At 51.6% G+C, this 17,483-nt stretch overlaps 5 protein-coding genes across 5 annotated transcripts; 3 read left to right on the plus strand and 2 right to left on the minus strand.

Moving 5' to 3' along the window:
* The first annotated feature begins 92 nt into the window (after positions 1-92).
* On the plus strand, positions 93-2,037 carry COCSUDRAFT_47329 (hypothetical protein). Its single transcript, XM_005648011.1, has 5 exons — positions 93-716; positions 927-1,127; positions 1,239-1,365; positions 1,480-1,664; positions 1,782-2,037. Exons 1-5 carry the CDS (start codon positions 321-323, stop codon positions 1,986-1,988), a joined length of 1,116 nt encoding a protein of 371 aa, XP_005648068.1. The 5' UTR covers positions 93-320; the 3' UTR covers positions 1,989-2,037.
* Positions 2,038-2,102: 65 nt separating this feature from the next.
* COCSUDRAFT_65962 (hypothetical protein) lies at positions 2,103-3,496 on the minus strand (the record flags this gene model as incomplete). Its single annotated transcript, XM_005648012.1, has 5 exons — positions 2,103-2,337; positions 2,481-2,611; positions 2,719-2,852; positions 2,991-3,238; positions 3,362-3,496. The coding sequence occupies 5 exons, from the start codon at positions 3,494-3,496 to the stop codon at positions 2,206-2,208; spliced, it is 780 nt and encodes a 259-aa protein (XP_005648069.1). The 3' UTR covers positions 2,103-2,205.
* A 1,823-nt stretch (positions 3,497-5,319) lies between these two features.
* Positions 5,320-7,894, plus strand: COCSUDRAFT_63060 (hypothetical protein; the record flags this gene model as incomplete). The annotated part of the gene is made up of 8 exons (XM_005648013.1): positions 5,320-5,340; positions 5,668-5,743; positions 5,864-6,117; positions 6,215-6,305; positions 6,406-6,546; positions 6,861-6,970; positions 7,118-7,285; positions 7,796-7,894. The coding sequence occupies 8 exons, from the start codon at positions 5,320-5,322 to the stop codon at positions 7,892-7,894; spliced, it is 960 nt and encodes a 319-aa protein (XP_005648070.1).
* A 1,969-nt stretch (positions 7,895-9,863) lies between these two features.
* On the minus strand, positions 9,864-15,265 carry COCSUDRAFT_53369 (pyruvate kinase; the record flags this gene model as incomplete). Its single annotated transcript, XM_005648014.1, has 11 exons — positions 15,001-15,265; positions 14,519-14,610; positions 14,166-14,354; positions 13,753-13,905; positions 13,193-13,468; positions 12,633-12,856; positions 12,129-12,303; positions 11,325-11,430; positions 10,817-10,990; positions 10,225-10,334; positions 9,864-9,989 (listed from the first exon to the last, which is right to left on the minus strand). Exons 1-11 carry the CDS (start codon positions 15,113-15,115, stop codon positions 9,864-9,866), a joined length of 1,740 nt encoding a protein of 579 aa, XP_005648071.1. The 5' UTR covers positions 15,116-15,265.
* Positions 15,266-15,392: 127 nt separating this feature from the next.
* Positions 15,393-17,483, plus strand: COCSUDRAFT_53370 (S-adenosyl-L-methionine-dependent methyltransferase). Its single transcript, XM_005648015.1, has 6 exons — positions 15,393-15,643; positions 15,743-15,851; positions 16,102-16,222; positions 16,339-16,509; positions 16,628-16,775; positions 16,932-17,483. The coding sequence occupies exons 1-6, from the start codon at positions 15,416-15,418 to the stop codon at positions 17,052-17,054; spliced, it is 900 nt and encodes a 299-aa protein (XP_005648072.1). The 5' UTR covers positions 15,393-15,415; the 3' UTR covers positions 17,055-17,483.

Genomic DNA, 17,483 nt, shown 5'->3' on the forward strand with positions numbered 1-17,483 from the left:
TGAAGGCACTCCTTGACAAGGAGTCCTTGTCGTGCAATTTCCATCCAATTTCAGCTTGATATATATTTGAGACATTCAAGAGGTGTTGATAGGCGGAAACAGCGAGTTTGCGTTGATGTCGCATCGGAAGATTTTCCACTAGATCAGCGTTTGCACCTGGTGTCTTCACGCACAATTAATTTATTCTGCAGGTGGAAAGAAGACATACTGTCAGCCACTTGAGTTTGACGATTTAAGGAGAATTATCGTGCATCTTGGTCTGAATTTATGGAGGGAAGTCTTTATGAGTGATCTAGCCGTGATCTGGCGTTGGGGAAAGCATGGCTGCCAGGGATGTTCTTGAATCAGGAGATGCTGATGCGGCAGTCTCCGATAGAGCTGCCTCGAATGGGGTAGGCAGCGGACCTTGTGCAGACATGGCCTCCGTTGTAGTTAGTGAGCAAGAACAGGCAGCCTGCAGAGTAGAGGCCATCAGCCCAGACGAGAACAATGGCGATCCAGCGGCAGACGTACAAGCAAAACTGTCCAAAAATCAGCAGAAGAAGCTGAAAAAGCAGGCAGCGTTCGAAGCTAAGAAGGCTGCCAAGAAGCTGGAGGAGAAGGCTGCAAAGAGGGTGCATCAGGAGAAGAAGCTGGCTGAGGTGCATAAGATGATTGCTGGCATGACTGATGAGGAAAGGCAGGCTTGGGAAGAGCAAATGTCTCAGAAACGGCAGGTACGATGGGTCAGCAGGAATCACTTGCTTAGAAACTGGCAACACAGAGAGTACTTGAATAATCTGGTCACAAAGTTGCTTGTAAAGAATTTTGTCGGCATCAGGACTATGTGCAGGTCATGCCGGCTTCAGTGCAGGACGGCTGATGTCTCAAACCCTGCAGGCCCCCCTGTAGCGGATTGAAAGATGAGGGATGGAACTGGCATGCAGGCAAGAAAGCAAAGTGCTCTGGAGAGGAAGACCCGGCTGCAGCAGGCGCAGAGCGAGGGCCAGCGCATCTTGATAGACCTGGACTTTGCAGACAAGATGACGCCTACAGAGGTCAAGAGCCTGTGCCAGCAGCTGCTGCACTGCTACGGTGCCAACACACGAGCACGAATCCCTGCCCAGCTCATCTTCACCAGCCTTCAGGTGGGGAGAAAACACATTGCCTGTACGCCTGTGATCTGAGCATTTTTGTCACAGCATCTGATGGGAAAGAGAATAGGATGACACTGACACTGACACAGGCTGCTGAAGCAGGGAATCATGTCAGAGCAGCTGCATAAGCAAGCCTCCGGTTTAGACAATTGGGTGGTCACCCTCCATGCTGAGCCATACATGACAGCTTTCCAGGACAATCTGTCAGATCTCGTCTATCTCACAGCAGGTTTGTTTTCGCCCCTTGTACAATCTCTAACGTCTCATTATCTAGGTATGAGTGTGACTTTGATCTTGGATATTCTTCGTGCTATTATTTGATGCCGTATGCTTGCCAATGCAGATTCGCCGAATGAGCTCACATCCCTGGACCCCAGCAAAGCCTACATCATTGGGGGCATAGTTGACCGGAACCGCCACAAAAATGTCTGCTACAACAAGGCTGTGAGCCAGGGCATAGCCACAGCTCGACTGCCTATTGATGAGTACATGCAGATGAGCAGCTCGCCTGTGATTACTGTCAACCAGGTGCGCAGCCTGCTTGTTCCAAAGCCTTTCATGTAATTTTATCTGCATGGATCAGGCATGGCACATGACAAGTCCTTAGCATACCATGTGGGTTGATGGCTGTTTGTTCTTGGACAGGTCTTCACAATCCTTGTCAACTATCTGGATCACAAGGATTGGGGTACTGCCTTTGAAACGACCATACCGCAGCGGAAGAAGTTAGAGGGCCCCAGCATTGGCAAAAGAAAGCACAAAATTGAGGATGAGTGCGCGCAAGATGACAACGAGCAGGATGCAGCACACATTGACAAGAAGAGCAAGCTGGAGAGCAGCATTGAGGCATGATGTGATTCCTCTTGTCTTGAGTGTGATATGTAATCAGGCGTAGTGCTCCAAACGCACATGACAAAAACAATCGACACCAATATGCCCCAAATGGTATCATTAGGCCAATGCATGAATGCCAACTTATATGTTTACACTGCATCACCCAATCCTTGTACACATGTGCAGTCCTGGTCTCCTGACTCCAGCAGACAATCAGACATTCTGGCGAGGTCAATCAAAGCACATCGAACACCTTCAAGGAACTCTCTGTCATTATCACTAGCCTTGTCGCGCTGTTGTCATGCAAGCCAGCCTGCAGAGCGGCTCCAATCACATTTTCGTGTTTAGCCAAGCCCAGGTCCAACACCTACAACAAGAAAAGCTTCTTTAGCTTAACACCAGCAGCCAGGCGCCTGTCCGCAACTGCAAGGGGGCACACATTCTGAGTCAACATAGCATGCATGCCAGATCTGCATGTGCTCATAGTATCATCATGATGTGTATAATTACCTGATGGGTGCCGTTTGGGATGTCACTCGGGACAGCATAGTATATGAAGGCAAACTTGTTCGCCTCCACAATGACAGCGGCCACCTTCTGCCCAGGATTTCCAAGCAGGACAAATTTTCGCTGCGTTTTCCCTGCAATGGTTCAAATCAACACTCAAGTCAACAAGGTGTTATGGACAAGGTGTGCTTCCTGCAACGAGGACCTGAACAGGATTCTGCTCTTGAGAGTGCATGCGCACCTGTTGCCACATAAGCAAAGGCCGGCACTGAGGCTACATGCTCGAGAGTGAAAGGTGTAGACTCAGCGCTGTTGCAGGTGAGAGAGACAACCGCAGTGTCCACATCATCGATGAGGCCCAAGAGGGCCGAATTCCTGAGGGCATTGGTAACATGCGTCAGTTCTGTCCTTCAGCAGGAATATATCTGACAAAATCTCAGTGCAAGTGGGTACCCTGCCACAGCAGGCTTTTGCCCCTCTGTGAAATCCTTCGAACAGCTCCAACATATTTACCTGTCGATGCCTGATGCCTGAGAAGTCAGCAGCTTGTATGGGGAGCATGAGACCTCATTGACAAGACGTGGCTGCGCATTCAGAGCTTCCTGCTGGGGTGAGGCCTCTGCTGACTCTGCTGCTGCTGCATACAGCTGCACATCATCCTTGCTGGGAGTGGGAGGCTCAATGCCGGCTGCTGGTCTGCATGAAAAGTAATGCACAACGCACTCTGGCTCTAGAGTTGTCGCCTCATCAGCTGGACTTGCCTGAAGCACACACACACGTAGTCTCACTGAGTACTGGATTGCAAGTGTAAGATTCCATCAGAAGTGTGGATGTACTTTCAATCTGCGATGCACGGTATTGCCATAGCCATATCATTGGATTACCTCAGAGTACAGGTCTGAGAAAACGTTACTGACTGGCCCAGATGCGGGCTCCTGGGCCTCTGATGTGTACTGAGCCAGCCGATCAGCAGCTGCTCGCAGTGTCCTCGGACTCGGCACATCATCATCCAGATCCATTGCAGCATCTGCGCTTTGCAGGTGCAGGTATTTGCCACCCTTGGAAACCTATCCCAAACCCGAGCAGCCCTTCAGCTTGTGGTAGTACGTGCTAGCTGCTGAGGCATGGAGTATGTGAAGAAAAAATGCTCCTAGGAAAGGGCACAATGATCACCGTCAGGGAGTCCACTGGCTCCCAAGCCTGGATTGCTGCCAGCTGGCGCATGGGGATCTGCTGGGTCGTAAGCCATTGCCACGGCATCATCCTTGGCAGATACGACAACCTGCACATGAGAGCTCACCTCAGCACAGGCTAAAATGAAGGCAGACCTGTGATGCATGCATGCATAAAAGCATAATGAAAGCATGTGCATAAATCAGAGGACCCACCGCTTGTGGCGGCAATTTGCTCTGACCCAGCGGATGTAAGGCCTCCAGGTGTGCTACGCGGGCCTTAAGGTCATAAGCAACCGTTGCCAGATGCAGTTGGCATGATGCTGGATGCTCGTTGGTCTTTTCTTTGATCGACCACAGCACCACGCGCAGGATCCCTGTCACACAGCATATCTTAGTGGCACTTAAATCCCAAGCATTTATTACTTTCGTTTCATATGAGGTATGAAGGCCCCTGAAATCATGCAATCCAACGGGGTGGTCAGAACGATGATTGCTGATGCTATGGCTCTGGGGCCCTCACCTGGAAGGACGTGATAGGCTGCTTCGACAATGAAGGGTTGCAAAGCGGGTCTTGCTGAGTTCACAGATACAGAGACAACTGTGGATTCCCTCGCTTCGGCAATCATCACCTGCACACATGTCCATCGACATCACTCTGAGACATGTGCAACCTGCTGGACAGATCGGGCGTTGTTTGTCAACCAAGTGGGAGCCCAAGTGTTCACCATGTCGCCATGGCCATTGGATGCAATGAACAGTCTGGGCGCTTCACTGCCCTGGTGTTGATCATCTGGGATCTGCACAGCCGCCACCGAGCACTCTAGATCTGGGGCAGCAACAACCCCAGGTGCAGTGACCTGTTCTGGTGTGCCAAGGGCTGTGACAACATAGCAATAAATCTCGGTCTTCTAAGTCTTAGAGCGCTTAAACAACAAAAATCAAGCAGAATGTTCTACTTGGACGAGATGTGTGTTCAAGTACTGTTCCTGTGGACTGATGCACAAGATGTTTTACTTGCCTCGTGGGACATGGATACGATTAATGATCTCACCTGCCAGTCGATTGAATCCCAAGGAGCTTGAATATCTATACAAGTTGAGATCGTCGGAGTCGGTCAGGAATGTGTACAGAATCTCTCCGTCCTGATACACATGATTGGCCAGCAGAGCTAGCCGGGTATGCAAGTAATCATAGCTTTCTTGCTCTTTCCTGCGCACGCAACCTGGAAGAGGAACGTCTTCTACGAGGGATGCAGGTGGACCAGAGCCAAGCCTCCAACTCGAAAAGACATTGTTTGTGAATGCCCGGTTAAGTTTCACTTCGGAAGCGGTCATTATTCAACACCACAAGGAGAGTTGTATCGATAGTAACCTTGCCTGCTGATTTAAATTTTCAAGTGCAGCTTGAACTGAACTGGAAATGAGATGCCACACGCTGAATGGAAAATGCATGTGCTGGCATCTTCATGCATTGTCAGATCACAGATCCTTGGACTTCGAAATTTCTAAAGGATCCTCGTCCTCAGGATTCAAATGCCACCCGACATTTGATTGCAACGAATGTTAGACTCTTAGGAGTGATTGCTTCGTAGAAGAAAATATCTGGCTTACTCCTCTGCAGCTTCACATGCCAGTTCTCAATCAGCTTTGAGACGTCTCGCAGCAGCGATGCTGGACAGCATGCCTGAGGTTAGGACATTCAGAGTTGTTTCAGCAGCAATATCAAGGGCAATCATGGCCTGTCGTCCAGCGGGGCATATCGCTGTGTCAGTGAAGCTTGTCAGTTCACAGCAGTGTGTGGACATTTCGGGTGCGATTAACATGTCTGCAGCCGAAGTTAAGATGCGTAGACGAAGTTTAATTTTGTCACATCAGAGATTGAGTATCCCTTTTCTGCAGTTGCTGATACAGGGCGAGCTTTCTCAGGAGCTCTGGAGGTGCTTCCATACTTTTCAGAGGCTATCACTGAGAAGGAATAGGCTAGAGCAGAGCCTCTTGACGAGCTTATTTCTGCAGGTGGCCTGGAGCTTCAATGTTCTGTCCAGCACAGGAGTGTTTGATGACTCCATTACTGTGCACATCCGAACAACAGGTATGCACGCACAGCGCATGTGCGTCCCATAGCTCCTTTTATTCTAGACATGCACCAAGTGACGGCTGTCTTTGCATGCAGGCCTTGATGAAACCTTGTGCAGAGAGTTTGCTGTCACAGCCAAGAGGGGCACCTCAGACCCCATGACGGGCCCCTTTCGGCCAGTCCCACATGTGACAGAGCTGCCATCCAGCGCAAAAGGCTGCCCAAATGGACAATTCAGCGGCTCAGAGGTGTCATTTGCAGTCACTGCAGACGCATGTCACTGGCTCGATCTGCTGAATGCTGTGCAAGCCGCTGTTGAGACAAGCCTCATGGTGGCGCCCCCTGCTAGTCTGGAGCAGAGGATCCAGGGCTTTGATGAGCATGTCCAGGTTTGCTGCAAGCATCCTTACCCATTGACATCTACTCTGTTTCAGGTTGACATGCATGTGTTTTATCTGCATCAGATGTGAGTTTCCCTTTGCCCAGGGCATGGGGTTGGAGCCATTGCCCAAGAAGATCCAATTTGCCCTGGAGCCTCCGCTGGACACCATGACACCTTCAGAGCGGCTGACGGAGGGTGATCAACATTCAGCAGGATCCAAACTCCACCTGTATTTCCAGTAAGCGCATGTGCCTGTGAATACTTGTCAAAGCAGCAAAGCATTATTCGCTCGCAGGCCTGCGCGCCTACTTCCTGGAGGCTCCTATGCCTGAGCCAGCAGAACTACTGCCAAGCAGCCAGGAGCCGGATACATCTCAGCAGACAGCCGTGTTTGTCAGCTCTGACCAGGCTGGCGCAGCACCAAGGCCAAGATCAGGTGCTCACCTCCCTGTTGCCATTTGGACATGCGCTCATGGCCATGCTTTTACTAGCAGACAGTGTCTGCAGTGAATTTGATACTCGGCAATGATGTGCTGCATGCAGCTACCTGGACAGCATGTGCTGGTCTGGTTACCAGTGGAGAACACGTGAACGTTGCTTTGCTTAATGACACTTCTGCAGAGCATCCAGGTACTTCCTAAGCTATTCCAACATACCAAACATGTGTGGCCATTACTGTGACTTCTCGCATGGATGCTTGATCTTCACGCATGCATCCTGATGTCAACGCATTGCTTGTGTTGGCACCAGGCGTCAAGCTCTTGCTGTTTGAGAACTACGGGTTGCTGCAACGCCCCCAAGATGGCATTCTGAAGGCACTGGAGAGAGTGGATTGGGTCCAATACAATATGCCCCTGGAGGTCCTGAATCCCATCACCTCATCATCTTCCTCACATCTTTTAAGGCATGTGAAGCAAGTGGACATGCTAAGGCCAGACTTTAATGCTTCAGTGGGACCTGAGCCGCTTCAAAACAGGAAGAAATGAGTGGGATGCATGTGTTGTCAGGGCATTGTGAAGCATGCAGATGGGAGCGCTACCCTCAAATTCGCGCAGACTGTGGATCAGAGCAGCACAGACATCCGGCTAATAGTGTTCCATCTGGTGTCATCAGAGTTGAGCTTCAAGAAGCCAAAGAAGGGGCTCATGCCCCCAGGTCTCTGGCTCCAGCTAGAGGTACATTGCATGAATTTTTAGCTGCCATGACCGTGTCCATTTCAAGCTCCTGCACACCAGATGAGGCCAGGCATGTGCGCTGTTTTCAAGTATCATGGCATGTGTGGCAGGCGAAGCTGGTGAAGAATGCAGTGGAAGATGCCCTTGGAAAACTGAAGCAGAGTCGGCCGCTGACCATGCAGAGTCCTTTTGAGCAGCGCATGGCTTGTTTGTCACATATCTCAAGGTACACGGCTGCAAAGTCAGTGTGCAGACAGCAGTGCTCCCATGATATATCTGTGACTTTCTATAAATGCTTGCACAGGAGCATTGCTGGCATCGTGTCCAGTAGTGACAACCCTGATTTTCAAAGGCAGGCTCTGCAGCTGGCCAACAGTTCTTTGGAGGACCTGCCCATCAAGATCCAGGCATGCCAATCTGTTGCTCAATGCTTAAGTGTTGTGTGTTTATTTTCTGATGCTAAACATTGCGCTCCAGGCACAATCACAGACTTTGCATTCTACCATGCAGGCATGCCTTGAGCAGATCGCGCTGGATGTCATGGCTGCTGCAGCCAACAGCTCTCAAGCAGCGGTGTCCCAGGGAGCAGATGCAGAGGTCGAGGCATGATGTATAGACATGGGAAATAAGGACTGGATGAGTTGTCAGAGTCCCTTTCTCAGAGTGCAAGGGACACTGTCAGCCAGCACCAATTAAGGCCTGCACAGGGTATGCAAGACAATGAAGCTCATACAGTATTATGAATGTGGAGCTCTGAAGATGGACATGCACATTAGGGGATTGAGAGGAAGGTTTTAAAAGTGAAGGATTCCAAGTGTTCAGAACAGATTCTGTCCACTTGCAAGGATGCTGGGTAATGAACATTATCAGGAATGGCAATTTCGATGATCCCCTTACAGGACAGCGTTCTCAATGATGCTAGAAGTAGATTAGAATCTATTGAAAGAGATGGACCTGCAGGTCAGCTGACCCAGACAGCCGGGGCACTAGTGGCTTCTCGCTTCTCTACCTGATCTGTCAGTCCAGTGGCTGTGCTGCGTCACACAAGGGCGCAGGCACAAGCTTCACCGAGAGTATCAGATCAACAAAGGGCAGCAAATGCATTTGCTGTGCAGATTTCTTGCAGTCTCTTGCAGTTTAGAGCTGTTGACAGAATTTCTGTGATGGCTTCTGGACAGAATTGAGCTTGCAATTTTGCAACTTCAAGCTTTCAGGGAAGCCCAGCTCGGGACGAAAACAGTCCTCAACTAAGCAGGCACCCCTTGTGCGCCATCTTTTGGGGCTTGGCAACTTCCTCGTCACTTTCTTCGAGGGCTGGGCCTTGCCCCCGCACAGGACTGCCCCAGGGCAGATCATCCAGACCCTGCTCTTCAATCTGCTCTGCTTCAGACTCACTAAACCCTGCTGCCTGCTCAAACAGGCTCTCTCTCACTGCTGCAACCTCGGCCTCAGACTGCTGCAAACTTGTCACATTTGCTTTTTTCCCCTCGCCGCTACACTCCAGGCCCTGATGATCCTTGTCACCTGCACCGGCCCTGCTGCGGTCTGCTGGCTGGGCTATGCTGCTTGCACAAGGGCCGGGCGCCGCTTCCTGCTTGTGCCCAGCCGAGGATCCCGCAGAGGGCCCGCCCGATCACGAGGCCTTGCCGTTTGCAATGTTCGAGTTCCCGCTGCCTGCCGTGGGCGCCTTGGCCTGATCAACACGGCACTCTGATCGTCACAGGGGGTCCAAGAAGTACAAGTACCAACACGCTCTCTTGTCTACACAGACAATGCACATTTCTTGCATAGGCCATACGATGTCCCTTTTGATCTGTAAAAAATATTTGTGTAGGGAATCAAACGACTCGACAGAGGATTTTCAACCATGACAATGCCCCAGAGGAGCCACACTATCTACCTATGTGCTTTGTCTGCATGGGACGTGCCTGCAAGTCGTCACGTAACATGTTGCAAGCCAAAGTGACTATGTGCCCCTTAGACTGCGCCAGGCCTGATCAGATACCATATAATAGGATGCTCCACCCAGAGGTCAAACTAGCCTTAGATGACATAACATAGTATTGGGGGGATAATTGCATGGAGTTTGTGCAGACACTCACCGGCAGGTTTGGCTGGGAGGCGATGGAGTTTGTGTGCAGGAGATTTCGCGACATGCCGGCATTGACTGACGGCTGGCCAATGGTGTGACCCATATTCCGGTCGTCCATATTCTGCTCCTCGTACTCCTGGTCATCCGCCATGCCCGCTGTCGCCTGCCACACCCATCAGCAATGACAACATCAATTTTGATACTACTAAGATATAAAAAAGGTCTACACGACATGTCTAGTGAGTGCTCTCGAAACAAGAAAGCCCATGCAGGTATTACTACACAGGGTCAGCTCATGCATGCATGGACCCCTTCTCAGCCAATCACTCTTCCCAGCACCCTCTCCAGCACATGTGTACTTGACATATCTCAGTGCTGCGGACAGTAAATTCACTGCTGATCCACCCTTACTGCATGCGTTTTGGGCAGGTCATCACTCGGTTGTACATCACTGCTGATCATGCTTTATTTGCGCTGTCGGTGGGGTTAATGCAAGAATGGGAGGGAGCATTGCTGCTGTTCAGCCCAGAGAGTGTTGACCTTCATCATGTCCATGAGTGACTTGGGCCTGATGGCCTTGATGCCGCCGCCCAATTCGTCCACTGACAAAATCTGCGTATGCAAATGTGCCGCATCAGCATCCTTCAGGCAGTACAGCACCCGCAAAAAACATCACAGCAGGATTTCAATCAATCAACGCAGTACGACACAATTCCAGCAGAAGTCACACCGCCCAGCTACCCAGCTGCTACTCTTTCAATCTTATGATCTCCACAAGAAAGGGAAAATTTGCATGCTTTGTGACTTGTGATACAGTAGACAGTGGGGAAGGTTGTGGGGCTCCCACCTTCACAACAAATGCATCGCTGATCATCTGGACGACCACAATGTGGTCGTTGGGGTTCACGAGCCCCACTCTCAAGCTCATCTGGACGGCCTCATGGAGCAGAGTCTCACCTGCATCAAGCACATTACACACCTCAGCACGCTCGAGTCGCACAGGAGCAGGCTGACTTGCAGGTCCACCTTCACAGCCCCTTTGGTGGAAGAATGAGCACAAACAATGCATCTGGAATTGCTCTGAACATGATATTCAAATGAAAGCTGCCAGAACAAATTTTTGTTGTTTTGCCTGCAGCAGATCTTATTTCCATGAGACACAGCGCCCTCCAGAAGGGTAATCAGCGAGTACAAGGGACCGAGTCAGGACTGCCATCAAGCAGCACTGCTCTTGCATGTCATGTAATTGGGATGCCTTACTTAAAAGGTCATCTGAGGCCTCAACTCCAGTGACTTACAAAGGGTATCAAGTGAGTACAAGGGACCGACCCAGGACTGCCATAAAGCAGCCCTGTCTTGTAACTAAAATGCCCTACTTCAGGGGTCATGTGAGGCCTCAAAGTCCAGAGAAACTTGCAAAGGGCGGGGGAGAGGGTCACCGGAGGGGGATGGCGCGGCGAGGACTGGCAGCAGGCCGCGCTGGATCTGGCACTGGCGCGCGACGCCGCGGCCGACGAGCTGGAAGCGCATGCCGTCGTTCTTCAGCTGCGGGATGACCAGCGTCAGGATGGGCATGGGCGGCCGGTACTTGCTCACCAGGCTCGCCGTCTGACCTGCGCACAAACCCACCGCAGCAAAACCCTCAGCCTGCTGTCAAGGACGGGAATCAACAATTATTTGCGAGTTGGTCATCAGGGTCCCCTGTACCGTATCATCAGAAAAGATATAATCTAACCTTGCAGAAGTCCTTGATAGATACACAATCTATCTCAGTTTCTTTTAGGCGGCACATTTCTTTTCTTGACCCCCGGTCTGCATACAGGCTGCGCACCAGGACTCAAAATCCCAAACAGAAGTCTGCATGCAGGCTGCTCACCGAAGAAATGCAGGTCAAACACGCTCAATACGTGTCCATGCAGGAGAGCAGGGAGGGGCCAGGGATCGCACCGGACTGCGTGTAGACGATGATGAGCTTAGCGCCGACCTTGTCGGCGGCGCGGACGGCGGAGGATGCAATGGACTCCAGCTTGGAGAGGAGCGGGGCGCCTGTGTGCTGGCGCGCAAGCGACACGCTACTGCCCAGGGGGCGGCCCATGTCGGGCTCATGGCTGCCCAGAGAAGTCGCGCTGATGCTGCGCCCCAACGCCTCCATGCCCACATCCGTCTCCGCATCCAGCGCTTCCTGCGCGCGGGCACGGCTCCACTCAGAAATGGCGATTTGCGGTCTAGAAGAGGGCATTGCGTAAGCATCGGCAGTCATCATCAGTCCGCCCAATACTGGGGGCGGTGCTTGCCGAATTCAGAGCGCCAGCATATGGCCTGCCCAAATTGACATCGAGAAATGGAATTCGAGGATGGGGAGCTCGGAACAGTACCAATCTCACAACTCGATGAATGAAAGAGATTCAGGTACGTGTGTAATCCTGATACAAGATCCATGTGTGGAGCATCTCTAGTCAGTATGATCAGTACGCATCACCATGCACGTGGCAGGAAGGAAGTGGCATGCAAGTACAAGGCTGCTTGAGAAAATCTGGCTCAATGTTGCCATCGGCAGTGTAGCATACATGCACCCTTGCATGAGGGCATTGCCACGCACACAGCAGGGCAAGGACCTGGGGTTTCAGTGGAATGTTGCACCAGTCAAGATGGATGAAGGCCAGAGGCTTGCAACTGCATGCCCTCTTCATTGATTTGACCCATCTAAAAAAAGGGGTAGTCTGACGAAGGGAAAGGGTGGAGAGTGCTCACAGACATGAGGTGCTCGAAGTGGTAATTGTGGTCGAAGGCCTTCTCGGCCTGGCGGCAGATGGCCAGAATGGTCTGCACCGTCTGCACTGGGTACTTGCCCCGCAGCGTCTCTGCTCCCAGGAGAATTCCATCCACACCGTCCAGCACCGCATTTGCTACATCCGTCGCCTCAGCCCTGCTTGCACATGCATGCTGACACCCACAGCCACTATTTCTACTCCTAAGTTTGCACAATTTTTCAATCTATCCTACCTACTTCTTCTCCACCTTCGTAGGGCTCGATGAGTTCTTAGCCACAACGGTCCACCACGGGTTCTTTACGATTACAGATTTTCTGACGCCACTGCGGAGTGCCCCACGAAAGGGGTAGCGTCGGCACAGCGTAACCTTGCAAAATTTTTTTGCTTCCAAGAAAATGCTTGCGCACATGCCACGGCATGTGCTTCAAGGAGCAGGGGCGATCTGGAAAGGCATGCAATAAAAACCAGGCTTGCAGGGGCGGACCTAGTGGGGCGTGGGGTGTTGACCATGGTGTCGACGACACGTGTGATGAGGACTGGCTTGCCGATGAGGTTGCTGTTGGAGATGACAGCCTTCTGCACGAGCGCCATCTTCTCCGGCAGCACGTCCAAGCCCAGGTTGCCGCGGCTCATGATGATCGCGTCCGAGGCCTGGGCGATGCTCTGGAAGTTGAACAGCGACTGCCGCGTCTCGCACTTGGCCATCAGCTGCGCAGCAGCAGCACACAAATGCTTGTGCCTGGTAGTTTTTGAGAGCAAGGTGCACTCCTTGAACAGAAGCAAAGAGATCCACAAGGTTTTGAGCAATTTCACTCATATATCTGCACGCAGCTCGGCATGCAGCAGTGACCATGATCACTTGATCGCAGTTCAACCAACTTTTGATTAGGAAGGGCTCCCCTCTGCATGCTACCCTCTTTTGCTTCATCCCCAGCATGCATTGCAATTTGACACATTGGGCACGTGCACACCGAAGGAGCACTCCCGCTTACAGTGTTGCAACCATGCTCGGTGCACCAGGAGGCGGGCGCTGCAAGTGCGCACCTTGGTGGCGGTGTGGCCGATGGAGTCCAGGAACTCGCGCGCAGCGTGGACGTCATCGGCCTCGCGCACGAAGGACAGCGACACAAAGTCGATCTCGAAGTGCGACAGCAGCGCCTTGAGCGCCTTCTTGTCATAGTCGCTGAGGATCGGCAGATCGTTCTGCACGTTCTGCAGCGTGTTAGCCGAGCGCTCAGTGTGGAACACCGTCAGCAGCCCGTCCAGGTCAGCGCTGTTTCGCGCCGTGCATGACACGTCCTCCTTCCCAACCTCCTCCACCTGGCATAGCATTTTTAACATTGCAATCACAGCTTGACATGATTGTATCAAGATATTCAACTGGATCTAAATGCTCTCACATGGCTTGAAAGGCCCAGTATGCGCAAATAAGCTGCCAGAACTCATGGGAGCCCACCGAGCACGGCTTTGAAGCATACCTGGCAGTGATGCAGACAGAATGACCACCGGATTTTTTAAAAACCTGCAAATTTCATCGTGGTAGAGACTGTGGCTGCATTGCAAACCTACTCATGGGCAGATGGTGAAAATAGGAGGCTGCGCACCGTGAGGTAGCACGAGGACTCCTCGGAGCCAGTGACGAGGTAGCGGCCCAGGAAGATGGTGTCGCCCTTCTGCACCATGGATGTGAACTTGGGGTAGCTCACCGGCAGAGTGTTGCCGCTCAGTGTGGCGCCCTCCTTTGTCGTCAGGATCACCTGCACCAGGCAACCCATCCTCTCAGCCACAGTGTTTTTGCCAAACCCCCTGTGACACCTCTGACATGCGCGTCCGATGTGTGTGTTATTAGTGCTCGTGCTGTCCCCTGAGAACCCTGACATGCACCTCCTTCAATGTGCATGCTACTCGTGCTCATGCTGTCCTGTTGCACCCCTGAAATGCATCCGAAGTGCTTGTTATCAGTGCTCATGCGCTCAGGAGAGGGGCTACAGAGGCTTATTCGAGTGAAGTGCAGTACCGTGTCGTTGGCCTTGACACTGATGCCCTTCTCAAACTTGGGCCAGCCGTCCTCCTCGTCAGTGGTGGGCCGGTTCACAATCAGCTCCCTGCCAATAGTGTCCACCACGATCGCGCAGAGCTTGCGCGTCTTGCGCATGGCTTCCGCCAGGTTGGACAGGGACTTCTTGTGGAAGTCCAGGGAGCCCCACTGTACAGCATCATGCAAACAAGGCAATCAGACGGCGCCAGTGCGCTCACAGACATGTCAGGTTGCCAAGATGCTGTTTCTCCTCTTGCCAACAAGACAGCTGCTGAAGAACAGCACAAAAGGCAACGGGTGGGAATTTATGCAGGGGAATCTGTGTTGCGCACCGTGAGGTCAAGTCGAGCACAGGTTGCACCGGCATCCAAGATCCTGCACAGGGTGTCGACATCTCGGCAAGCAGGGCCGATTGTCACCACAACTGTGAGCAGCACAGAGTCGTCAAACAACCTGCACCGCTTGTGCAACCACAGGGACTTGCCCAGCCGTATGTCATTGATACCAAAGGGCGCTAAGACATGTGAGCTTGATAAGATACGCCCTTGATAATAGCAGCGCTCTGACAGAATGTGGCGCTTATGTCATGCAAAGTAGCTCTCCTGTACATTACTTGCTGTAGAGACACCCATTGACTCGTACTTAGCTCCTCAAGTTCAGCAGCACAAATCTCCCAGCAGAGTCGAGTCTAGGGTGTTGTATATAACTATCACACCATGTCGATTCTCTATGTCCATGTTATACTCTCTTTATACATATCATGAAACAGATCGAAGGCAGCATCCAGACAGACGCAATGGGTCCTTTGTCTTACCCTTCGTGGCCGTGAAGGCAACCTCGTCTGGATCCGCAGGCTCAATGATGGTTCTAAGATCCGTGTTCTTCAAGACATGTGTCTTGGCTTTCGTCGTCCTTCTGCTAGGAGCCATTGTGCTTTGCCCTTCTTTAACCTAGAAGCGTTGTGGCACTACCTGTGCGAACCACTGACTCAAACACTTAATATTTTGCACGCAAACAACTTTGGGACGTTTGAAAGGTTGCCACTGTGTCTCGCGAATGTGCAAGCTCTGGCACGCGATATTCGCAGGCATCCTGAGCCTCAACTCCAAACTCCGAAATAGTGAACGCACGTGGGCGCCAAAGTAGGCAACGCTGTTGAGCAGCTTCCAGAAAATTCGTAATTTGCGAGACCCAGGTCGTGCGTCTCTCTCTTTGAGATACAGCGCACCATGTCTCTTCCGATGCTTGTAAATTCTGTGCCCCAAATATCTAAAGCGACACTGCTGCAACAATCACGCACTGTTCCTTGCTGCTTCTTCCGGAAGCAAACACGGAGGGCTAGCAGTGCATCCTCTTCGACTGGAGCCACTGTGACGAACGCAACAATGAATGCACCACGGCAGGAACAAATGAGTCCCACTCAGGTTTTTAAGCGTCAATGGGAGATTTATCAAGTGGTGCGTTCTTCCTTCGTTGCAAGGATCACTTGATCACAAGATGCAGTGTACGCGCTGACAGGTCTGGGGGGGCAGCAACTTAAACATGGGTGTTTTCAGATACTGGATGGAGATTACCTGGAACACAAAGCCCTGTATGGTGCCCTTCAGCAGTACCTGCATCGAAAGGCTGCCAGTCGCCCTCTGAGGCTGCTGGACTTGGGATGTGGTGTGTTCTTTACATCATTCGCCTAGGATGCCCAGACCTACCCCAAAGCCACCAGCCGGCGCACATTTTTATTCCCCATCCTATGCCAATCACTACATCAAGACAGCCCACTCGTGTGTACATTGAGAAGTGTCTGCTAGGCAAGGCTCCTGGTGCAGATTTATCCAACCAAGCATAAGTGAGCTCTACTTGAACAGTATGAACGGCACAGAGCAGCACAAGTTTAAGCTGCGCATTTTCTTTTCAACAGGTGACTCTGATTACATATCCCGTGTCATCGAGGAGTGCGGAGGGCGTGCACTTGTAGCCTCCTACACCGGTGTGGATCTTTCAGCGCCCGCCATGGAGATCTCCAAGGAGAACATCCACAGGTGACTGGCCTTTCTGGATGATCGGCTAAGGAAGCAGTCCCAGTAAATGTTGTGCTTCTGCAGTCAGATAAATCTGCGGCCTGCATTGAGGGGAGTGCTTTCATGGTTGCTTCTAGGGCTTTGAAGGGCACAGATCAGGCGGAGTGGCACACGGCTGATTTCTTGTCCTTTGCCACGAGCTGCCAGGAGGAGTATGACTGCATCCTGATGAGCTTTGCCATGCATCACCTCACCTCCAATGAGAAAGCTGAGATCCTGGTGCAGTGCCATCGGTTGCTGCAAAACAGGTGTCGATTCTCTCTAAGGCTGTTGATTTATAAAAGATGCATTTGCACATCACGATGTTGTCCCGTGATCCCTGATAGTTTCTCCCCCAGCTCTTATGCCCTTTGTCCTGTTTAGCAGCGGTGGGGCCTTCCTGATGGTGGACATAATGCGCCAACCTGACGAGACCTTGACAGATTACCATGTGAGGAGCCAGCGAGACGTTGATCACAATTGGGTCGGCCTGACCCCAGAAGCTCGAGCCCCCTTCACAGATCACATGCTCAAGGTGAGCCGCCTTTCAATTTCCTGAATGAGTCACAGCAAATGTTTTTGTGTTTATAAGGGTGTGTGAGAGGACAGAGACTGTATGAAAGGAACATTCCGGCTTCATTTTTTCCTGACATGCTGTGACAATGCTGATTCTTTTACCTCGTGGATGCAGTATGACTTCCCAGAGACATTCGACTTGCTGGAAAGCATTTCAAAGGCGGCAGGTTTCAAGAATGTGACCATTCTTCATGCTGCTAGTAAGGGGATCTCGCAATGCTTGGCACTGGAATCGTGACGGCCTTGATCCTTCTGCTTGTCGTTTGACAAGCACCCATGTCTACATTCAAACAGATCAGGTGACCAGCGAGCAGCGCTGCCAGTTGGGCCAGCAGACTGCCTGCAATTCAATTTGACTTGCCCAGCTTCAGTACAACGATATGATCAGCTTGTAGTGAAGACATGTCTGTGTTGCTCGCCACGCGCTCCTGCAAGAGCACCAATTTGTGTTGGATGGTGCCTGCTTGAACACTGATCATCGCGCACTGATGGGGGATGTTGTCGCTTGCTTTTTTTGTAGACTGTTCTGGACCGTCCAAGCGACTTCAAGTCAATGAAGTTCACTGTGAACACCACTCAGGTCTCAAGGAAATCGCACACGTCAGGTGGACAGAGCCTCTGGTGGGCATGTAAAAAGGGTGAACTCTTTGTAATAAATGTAATCAAT

This window comes from Coccomyxa subellipsoidea (assembly GCF_000258705.1).
Source record: "Coccomyxa subellipsoidea C-169, whole genome shotgun sequence".
Taxonomy (NCBI): Eukaryota; Viridiplantae; Chlorophyta; class Trebouxiophyceae; family Coccomyxaceae; genus Coccomyxa; species Coccomyxa subellipsoidea.